General features: G+C 40.3%; 1 protein-coding gene across 2 annotated transcripts in view; it reads right to left on the bottom strand.

Moving 5' to 3' along the window:
• Window positions 1-10,610, bottom strand: part of LOC137633330 (venom protease-like) — an 18,967-nt gene extending 8,357 nt beyond the window's left edge. The window contains exons 1-5 of one of the 2 annotated variants that reach the window (XM_068365579.1): window positions 10,455-10,609; window positions 9,391-9,505; window positions 8,708-8,794; window positions 2,424-2,459; window positions 2,088-2,190 (exon numbers count right to left, since the gene is read on the bottom strand). In XM_068365579.1, the coding sequence (XP_068221680.1) occupies window positions 2,088-2,190; window positions 2,424-2,459; window positions 8,708-8,759 (191 nt within the window). In that variant the 5' untranslated portion in view covers window positions 8,760-8,794; window positions 9,391-9,505; window positions 10,455-10,609. Of the gene's footprint in view, window positions 1-2,087; window positions 2,191-2,423; window positions 2,460-8,707; window positions 8,795-9,390; window positions 9,506-10,454 lie in introns of both variants that reach the window. The other variant, XM_068365578.1, reaches the window with a different exon arrangement.
• Window positions 10,611-10,878: the final 268 nt, after the last annotated feature.

Below are 10,878 nucleotides of genomic sequence, written 5' to 3'. Positions count from 1 at the left end.
AGATATATATATATATATATATATATATATATATATATATATATATATATATATATCGATAAATATATATATATATATATATATATATATATATATATATATATATATATATATATATATCAAATAAGCCATATATATTAATACATTAAAGTCTGGATTCTCTTAACGACCTCGGGATCAGAGCCCCAGGTGGAATCACCCAAAGACTATAGTATCAGACCGGCCTAGATTTGAACCCTGGTCCAGGATACCTGTATGCCAGTACCCATACCACTCAGCCATGTGGCTGAGTGGTATGGTCACTGGCATACAGGTATCCTGGACCAGGGTTCAAATCGTGGCTGAGTGGTATGGTCACTGGTATACAGGTATCCTGGACCAGGGTTCAAATCCCGTCCGGTCTGATACTATAGTCTTTGGGTGATTCCGCCTGGGGCTCTGATCCCGAGGTCATTAAGAGAATCCAGACTTTAATGTATTAATATATATGGCTTATTTGAAATATGAAAAACACGTTTAAATGTGCAAAAATTTATCATATATATATACAGTATATATATATATATATATATATATATATATATATATATATATATATATATATATATATATATATATATGTTATTACTAGCCTTGTTACGACCCTAGCTGGAAAAGCAGGATGGTATAAGCCCAAGGACTACGACAAGGAAAACAGCCCACCCTGGCTGGAAAACCAGGATGCTATAAGCCCAAGGGCTCAAACAAGGAAAACAGCTTAGTGCGGAAAGTAAATTAAGAAACAACGAATAAGGTAGATATGAAAAATAATGAAAAGTAAGATAAATTATATATTTAAAAATCAGTAACAACATTTATATGAACTAGTAATATTTGAACTATGAAAAGAGACTTGTGTCTGTCAACTTCACCTACAGAAATTACTTTGCATAAAGTTTCAACTTCTGATGTTATTATTATTACTATATTAAGTAATGTTTGTAGTAGTAGTAGTAGTAGCAGTAGTAGTAGTAGTAGTAGTATATCATGATTAAGAATGTATAATGTAAGATCACAGAGATGTAAATGTATTCATAATAATGTCTTATATGGGGTCAAACATTTATGCACCTCACCATTTGTATTATAATTTGAATTAAGTGTGAGCCAATTATATCAGAATTGTAAATTACCATCATCTCTTAATATTTACGGCAATGAAAATCACTAAGTAACGAGAGCATATTCAATTCAACACCATTTCCAATGATAACGTTGCAAAAAAGCAAGAAGAAATAAACAGACAGGCAGTATGATCTGTTATTCATCAATGCTGCTTCACGACATCTGACAGGCACCAATCAATTTCCCTGTGAAGACTTTATTATTATTATTATTATTATTATTATTATTATTATTATTATTATTATTATTATTATTATTATTATTATTATTATTATTATTATTATTATTATAACTTGCTAAGCTACAACCCTAGCTAGAAAAGTAGGATGCTATAAGTCCAAGGGCTCTAAAAGAGAAAAACAGGTTAGTGAGGAAAGGAAATAAGGAAATAAATAAACTACAAGAAAACAATAATACAAAATATCGTAAGAACAGTAACAATATTCAAACAGAAATTTCATTTATAAACTATAAAAACATTAAAAAAAAAGAGAAAGAGAAATAAGATAGAAAAGTGTGCTTGAGTGTACTCTCAAGTAACAGAACTCCACCCCAAGACAGTGGAAGTCCATGGTACAGAGGCTATAGTACTACCCAAGACTAGAGGACAATGGTTTGATTTTTGAGTGTCCTTCTAGAAAAGTTACTTACCATAGCTAAAGAGTCTCTTCTACCCTTACGAAGAGAAAAGTGGCCAATGAACAATTACAGTGCAGCAGTTAACCCCTAGGGTGTAGAAGAATTGTTTGGTAATCTCAGTGTTGTCAGATGTATGAGGACAGAGGAGAATGTGTAAAGAATAGGCCAAACTATTCAGTGTATGTGTAGGCAAAAGGAAAATGAACTGTAACTACCCAAGACTAGAGGATAATGGTTTGATTTTGGAGTGTCCTGTGATGCACTTAACGGGTATTACTTCTTACCGGCAAAGTCTTTCCCTGAGGAAGTTGGCACTTTCTGGCTTATCCCTGCCTTCGTTGATGAGACTCTGGTAGGAGGGACATGCGGTCCACGGCACACATGACCCTTTGATAGTGAAATATAGCTTTGAAAAGTTATCTTTAGCTTTTGCTATCATGCTATTTCTAATACCGATATTTGTTGAGCTTCTAAAGCATATTGTATTCTCACAAAATATTAACATAAAAATAAAGCCTCGTCATTATCCTAAGAAATTCGTTTCAAGGTAAGAGTAAAACTGAACCAGTAATAAAAAAAAATAAGATAATAACAATCGATATTAAGAAGACATTACCAACCTTGTTCTCCGGATGGCAAAGAGCAGCTTTTGGGGTCTACCCATCAGGTAGGACAAGAGTCGTTGATGAGGCCAATGTTAAAAGAGAAAATAACATAACTTGGTCAAGTGCTAACATATATATAACCTAACTCATCAACCTTAAAGCCGACGGCGTGTTTTTAATACTACAACAATATAACTACAAAATATTCATAGATATATTCAAGACAATTAAAATTAGTGATGAAGCTTAATTAGATCAAGGCCCGGTCCCATAGAACTGTGGATGAAATACCAATGAGTCCAGGATGGCAATTTTACTGCTTTCCAGTTTACGAGCTGCCAACGCAAGAGCCAGTATCTTACATAAGGCAAGGCAATCTTAAAGCAAGCTAATGGTTTCTAGCCGTCCGCAAGCATCCACAGCAAAAAATGCATTTTTTTCCGCAATACTGTGCGGATATGAACTGTATGAATTACACATGTATCGAAAATGTGTTGCTGATGTATTACGAACAAAAGCAGGAAGCATTGTGGAAGCCATCCGGGGTTGTATAATACTGTTATATCGGGCGTGAGTCATCTTAGCTTTTTAAAAGTGCCTGTCCTTACAGTAGATAATTTTAGAATCAACCGTCATAAATCATACAATCACAGTGAACTTATCCGACGGACAATGGAAAGCCTACATAGTGGACAACACCCTTTTGAATCCGATTATCAAAAAGATGTTCCAGCGAGACCAACCGCCATTGTATTCATCAAAGGTCAAGACAACAACCTCCAATCCACTCAAGAATATTAAGACGCACCTGGATGAAATCAAATCTGGCTAATTCATCCACGCACTTAATACAACCTTCATAGAATAATTGGAAACACCCTTTTGCTTTCATATATAAACTGTTACTGTCCACTTCTTTTCTCATTTTACTGTACACCGTAAAGATGGCCAATATGTACTGTCCGAAAAATAGGGATTTACTTCTGTTTGCTTTGTTCCTTTTACAGGTATTTTTGAAGAAACGTGTTAAACTGTTCAATTACAGTTAGAAGTCATATATATATATATATATATATATATATATATATATATATATATATATATATATATATATATGTGTGTGTGTGTGTGTGTGCGTGTGTGTGTGTGTGTGCGTGGATATTGTGATGGGCCGAGAGAAGGTTGTGACTCAAAGACAGAATAAAAGCAACTGCGTAAGTTTATTATAGAACACTCTCCTTTATATACAAAAGCTCTAGGCAACAAGAATTTTCATGTTTAAAATTGACACTGTTACCGATGAGAAAAACAGACATGTTTATTCAGGCTCTTTTTAGTGCGAGGGAAGAGCGAAGATACAAGCATAATATATACACAAAATGAACTATGTACGATCGTGTGACACACGTTTGGTACATGGCTCCCCCCCTTAAAAATTACATACTGTACATGTTAAATAGGGTACCCTGATCTAGAGAGGCGAACTGTAGGCGGGTCATCTGGCAGAAGATAAGTAGGTTTTAGACAATCAATGGAGACCCAGTGTTCTTTGCCACGAATGTTTAGTAGGAATGCTTTCGGACTGCGTCGGATCACAAGGAAAGGGCCTGTGTAAGGGGGCGTTAGCGGAGGCTTACTAGTGTCGTTGCGCAGGAAGACGTGCTAGCAGAGTGCAAGTCTGTCGGTATGTGATGCTTCGCTGGGGGCTTGTAAGTCTGGCGGCATGGAGTAAATTTTCCCACAACGTGACGTATGTGCTGGAGATTGTCGGAGGAGGTTGTAGAAGGAAAAAATTCGGCAGGGACGACCAACGGGTCGCCATACACTATTTCAGCTGCCGAGACGTCGAGGGCATCTTTAGAAGTGGTCCTTAGTCCAAGGAGGACCCAGGGAAGCTGAGTAAACCATTTGGAATCCTTGCGGCGGGACATCAAAGCTGCTTTCAGGTTGCGATGAAAACATCCAACCATTCCATTGGCAGCGGGGTTGTAGGCCATTGTCTGATGTAGGGTGATGACGAGGAGATTCGCTAATGATGTCCACAATTGAGAGGTGAAAGTGGTACCCCTGTCGGAAGTAATATGCTCAGGGATACCAAATCTTGCAATCCATCCTGAGAGTAAGGCAGATGTACATGAGGCGGATGTTGCAGTTTCCATGGGAATGGCTTCAGGCCAACGAGTGAAGCGGTCGATGACGGTAAACAGGCAACGATGTCCTTGTGATGTGGGTAGGGGGCCTACAACGTCGACGTGAATGTGTGCGAAACGACACTGAGGTTGAGGAAAGGTGCCCACTCCTGAATCCGTGTGTCGATGTACTCTGGAAGTTTGGCAAGAAGTACAGGCGCGGACCCAATCCTTAGCATCTTTAGAAATGCCGTGCCAAATGAACTTCACCTTCAGCAGCTGTGCAGTAGAACGGCACAAGGGATGTGAAAGGCCGTGAATGAAATCAAACACCTGCCGGCGCATGGGAGCAGGAATCTAAGGTCGCGGTCTACCAGTACTGACGACACAGAGGAGGGTGGTGTTGGAGTCTTCCAGGGGGAAATCTTCCCAACGGAGGGACGTGCAGGATGTCTTACATGCTTGATACTCTAGATCCTGCCGTTGGGCTTCAGCACGGGTGTTGTAATCCAATCCCAGTTGAACGGCAGCTAACGTATTTCTTGACAGGGCATCGGCAACGGGATTCATTTTCCCAGGGACGTATTGAAGGGTGCAATTGTATTCAGCCACGGCGGATAGATGTCGGCGTTGACGGGCGGACAAGGTGTCAGACTGTTGAGAGAGGGCTTGCACCAGAGGCATGAGGTCTGTGCTAATGACGAAGGGCGTACCTTCTAAGAAATGGCGAAAGTGACGGACAGCTAAGTGCACCGCCAGCAATTCACAATCGAAGGTAGAATAACCCAATTCTGCCTCAGACAGTTTTCTGCTAAAGAAGGCCAATGGGCAGGGCGAGCCGTTGACCACCTGCTCGAGCACAGCACTAAAAGTGACGTCGCTGGCATCGGTGGAGAGAAGGAGAGGGGCTTCTGGGATAGGAAAAGTGAGAGCTGCAGGGGTTGATAGGGCCTTCTTTGCATTGCAGAAGGCCGCTTCTTGAAGGGGACCCCACTTCAGGTCCTTTGGCTTGCCCTTGAGGGAGGCGTAGAGGGGAGCAAGAGTGGTGGCAATGGCTGGCAGTAAACGGTGATAATAGTTGATCATGCCCAAGAATTCCTGCAGAGCTTTGACGATCGAGGGCGCGGGGAAGTCCTGAACGGCTGCTACCTTCTCAGGGAGGGGATGGACTCCTTCAGGAGTAATGCAGTGCCCTAAGAACGACACTTCGTTGGCGCCAAAGGTACACTTGTCGTACCGGACTACACAGCCGTTTTGTTGCATGCGGTTGAGCACGATGCGCAGGTGACGGAGGTGTTCCTCTTTTGAGGAGGAGAACACAAGTATGTCGTCCACGTAACATACACAGAAAGGGAGGTCCCCTAAGATGCAATCCATGAGACGTTGAAACGTGGCGCAGCATTACGAAGGCCAAAAAAGGAGTAATTGAAGGTGTATGTACCAAATGAAGTGGTGATGGCAGTCTTGGGGATGTCTTCTAGGTTCATAGGCACCTGATAATACCCCTTCAGGAGGTAGAGCGTAGAGAAAACCTTCGCTTTGTGCAGGTAGGAGGTCACGTCGGCGATGTTTGGGAGGGGGTAGTGATCCGGTTCTGTTTGCATGTTCAGGCGCCTGTAATCCCCGCACGGACGGAGGGAGCCCTCTTTCTTCAGAACGATGTGTAGGGGTGACGACCATCGGCTGGAGGCCTTTTGGCAAAGGCCCATTTCCTCCATTTCGGCGAATGTCTGTTTGGCGGCTGCCAATCGTTCCGGTGCCAGACGTTTGAATTTTGCAAAGACTGGGGGTCCCATCGTCTTAAAATGGTGATAAATACCGTGCTTGACAGGGGCCGTGGGCGTTTGGAGAAGTTATGGACGGAAAACTGCCGTGTACAACGTGAGGAAGTGGGCGTAGGCATCCGTGGGTGCGCTGATGTGGAGAGCGAGGTTGGAGGGGGCGGGTTGAAGAGGTGTCGACAAGTACGAGTCTGCGTTGACCAATTGTCAGTGGGCGACATCGACCAGAAGGTGGAAATGAGAGAGGAAATCAGCACCGAGGATTGGCAATGTGACATCATCAACGAGAAACTTCCAATTAAATTTACCGTTTCCGAACGATAATGTGAGGTTCTCGTAACCGTAGGTGGGTATCGCAGATCCGTTGGCAGCTACCAAGCGGACGTAGATAGACTACGTCATGTCCTGAAGAGTTCCCTTAGCAAAAGAGAACAACAAGCACCCGTTTCTATCAAAAATTGCACGCCCGTTCCTGTATCATGTAAAAAGAAAAGATTAGAAACACGGGAGGCCACCGCCATGAGCGATGGCCTACTTACACGTTTTTTGGCCACTGACAATCCTTGGCACATTTCTTCTCAGTTGCCCCGAATCTGAAGTGGTAGTAGCAAAACTGCGGCGGATGGGAGGTAGTAAGTGGCTATAGAAGTCGTTGGTTGGGGCACGAGCGAGTGGTGGGTGGTGGGTGGCTTTGTCACCGCTTCGGCATGTCACGGGGTAGGCGTGTACTGTATGTCCTACTGCAATCAGGTCAGCTTCGGTTGACGTTGAATAGGCGTCCTGTTCGTCAGGGGTGGAGGCAATGATGGAGGTCTTGAGGTGGCTGTCCATAAGGGCGTTGGCTTTGGTCATCAAATCCTTTATGGGTAAACTATCGACATCGGGCATGGCAGCGGTACCGGTTCGGGTAAACGGCGTATCCAAAGGGCACAAAGTAGGTTCACCTCACGAGGAGAGCCATCTGCAACAGGTTGCAGGCGAGCGATACTGGTCATTTCCCTGAGGGCGAGCGAAGCCCTTTGGTCCCCCAACGGTTGTTGAGAGAGCTGAAAAAGCTTTGTTATACTGGTGGCTGGCGACGGCGAGTACTGCTGCAGAAGGTATGTTTTGAGGGCGTCTTACGCTATTGGGGTGTCTCCTTGTTCACAAAGCCAGTCGGATATTTCCGGGAAGGTGTCCTCGGGTATCGACGCGAGAACATAATCTGCTTTGGTGGTTGAGCGAGTCACGGCCTTGATGCGAAACTAGACTTCTGCGCTCTGAAACCAAGCAAATACCTCTCCGCTGGCGAATGATGAAAGATTCAATGGGGCAGTGGCAGCGCCAACTTCCGCAGAGTCCGCCATAGTACCAACGATGGAGGGGCGAGGGCGGGTGGAAGGCGGGAGGAGCGAGTCGACTTCCGGGGTCACCAATGTGACGGGCCGAGAGAAGGTTGTGACTTAAAGACAGGATAAAAGCAACTGAGTAAGTTTATTATAGAACACTCTCCTTTATATACAAAAGCTCAAGGCAACAAGAATCTTCATGTTTAAAATTGACACCGTTACCAATGAGAAAAACAGACATGTTTATTCAGGCTCTTTTTAGTGCGAGGGAAGAGCAAAGATACAAGCATGATATATACACAAAATGAATTATGTACGATCGTGTAATACACGGTTGGTACAGTATACTCCTCCAGAACCAGATGACAATTGACGCAAGTCCAACTCTGGCTCACTTTATACTGTATACAATCTTGGGTTACCTTTATCCAATTGCAATTAGTTGGCAAATTATACGCTTTGTATTTGGGATGCATTCTTATAATTCATAGTATGGATGTACTAGATATGCTATACATTCAATATACATACGATCCCATTCTGCTACCAACATGCAAATTACCCGTGAGTTGCGAATAAAACCTGATCACAACTAATAACAATGGATGGATTGTGCATGGATTATGTATGTACTGTATTGCGAATGTATGATGAATCCCATCCATAGTCAAAATTTTGTGCTGATCAAAATTCTGGGAACGGAAAAAAACAACAAATGCGGATGCATTGGGAACAGGTGCGGAGGCCGGGCAATTGATTTCAGCATGAATTACGAATACTGAGTATGTTTGGCAAATCCCTACAGATTGTGTGCGTAATTCAGTCGCAATTCACTTACAAGGCCTATGGGACTGGGCCTTAAGGTTAGGTAAGGTTGGTTGGTTAGGGTAGGTTAGGTTAGGTTGATTGGAAAATTTCAAAGGACACTAGTTCATATGTCTATATTACTGTCATGATATATTTACGAAAGATTTTATTGTCTGTTAATGATAAGTTTTAATTTCTGGTAACAGAATATGATAAAGAATAAAACTAAAAGATGGAATCTATATTGTACTCACGCTGTGCTGAGGAAGCCACCCAAAGACAAATAAAAGCTCCTAATCCCTTCATGCTCTTCTGCCTGGATCTCTTCTGGTATGGATTACCTAAAAGAACATACAAATACAAATATCGATTGAAATTCTGAAAAATAAACATGTTTTAAAAAATATATCTGTATAAAATAGAGATACTGTATCTCATTCTTGAATGAAATATGTTGACATAAAGTGTGAGGCATATTCGGCCCAGTACTTTTCATACTATAACATAGCATATGTAGTTTGGCCCATAAAACATGTTTGTTGTATATGCAGATGATGCTACTCTCTTTGTCTCAATTTCATCTCCTAAATGTAAATCTGGGGTTGCTCAATCTCTTAATAAGATTTAGCTAAAATTAGTGAACGGTATAAATTATGGGACATGAAGTTGACCCTTAACAAAACTCAAAGCATGATTATTAGTAGATCGAGGACAGTGGTTCCTCAACATCCAGATCTGTGCATAAGGTTTCGTTAATTATATACAACTCCTCAAAAATTTTAGCTGTAATTCTTGATCGCAAATTTACTTATGAGAAATTCATTTGGTCTCTCTTCTTAAATTGCAAAAAAAAAAAAACAATGTTTATTGAGAAAGTCTTTCAGGATTTTCGATGATCAAGCTATTCTGAAGAAATGCTTTAATTTATTCATTCTACTTTGTTTTCAGTATTGTTATCCTGCCTGGTCTTCAGCTGCTGACTCTTATCTTGATTTGTTGGACAAAAACTTGATGTCCATTAAATCTCCTATTCCTGATCTGGATATTGATCTCTGGAAGAGTTGTTCAGTTAGTTCTCTGTAGGCTACATGTTGCATAATATTTCTTCATAATTCTGACCGCCATTTACATTCAGTTCTTCCCAGATTGTACCATTCTGAACGTAGTACTAGGTATGTAGTTAGTTATAACAAAACCTTGCCTTCTCCACCATAAAGCTCAATATTGCATAGTATTCTCGAAGTTTTAGTCCACCTATGACCAGATTGTGGAACTTCAGAAGAGTTTGTGCGTGTGTCTTGGGATGTTAGAGGCCACATGTGTATCAGTACACAGACACACATACACACAGATGCAGACACACACACACACACACACATACATATATATATACATACATACATACAATATATATATATATATATATATATATATATATATATATATATATATATATATATATATATGTGTGTGTGTGTGTGTGTGTGTATGTATATATATATATATATATACAGTATATATATAAATATATATATATACACATGCATATATATATATATATATATATATATATATATATATATATATATATATATATATATACAGTATATATATAAACACACACACACACACACACATATATATATATATATATTGCTATTCCAGTATTAGTGCATTCATTAAATACAGGTTGCAATTACTGTTAAACAAATCAACATAGACTGCACATCATAATTACTCTACTCTATTGAAAGAGTTCTCGAAAATATTTCATGAGGGAAATTGATTCGCAAGTTGTTTTATAGGTAACTTCCGCTTTACTAGATTGATCTTTTGGTTTCTGAATTCATTGCTGTTTTATTTATCATGCGGTTCCCTTCACACTCCTGAGAATCAGTCTTGTGATTAAACCGGGAGAAAACTGAAGTCAATCATATATATATGTAAAGTTACTAATACACTCTAGAATAAGTTCTATTAATAAGAATAATATCGCCATACCTATACAATGCTTGGAGGCGTCTGGACGTTCTATGTACCGTACACTCAACACAACAAAATAATATACAATAGTTCCAAGGAAAAGAGGTAAGAGAAACTAAGACACTCCTGGTCGCAGACTCGCACCTCTGGTCTCCGAATACTAATTGAGTTGAGTTGGCAGTATTTGGCAACTCTACTTTCCAAGAAGTTTCGTGGGCTTATCTGGGAATAACTAGACGACAATGATTCTTTTCGTGGATATAATAACTTTCACTGGTACAATATATATATATATATATATATATATATATATATATATATATATATATATATATATATATATATATATATATATATATATATATATATATATATATATATGTGTGTGTGTGTGTGTGTGTGTGTGTGTGTGTGTGCGTATGTGTGGCCTGTCAAGACTGAT

Source organism: Palaemon carinicauda, chromosome 42 (genome assembly GCF_036898095.1).
Source record: "Palaemon carinicauda isolate YSFRI2023 chromosome 42, ASM3689809v2, whole genome shotgun sequence".
NCBI classification, from domain to species: domain Eukaryota; kingdom Metazoa; phylum Arthropoda; class Malacostraca; order Decapoda; family Palaemonidae; genus Palaemon; species Palaemon carinicauda.
The sequence above is the reverse complement of the archived record's forward strand: the minus strand, read 5'-3'. Positions and strand labels throughout refer to the sequence as shown.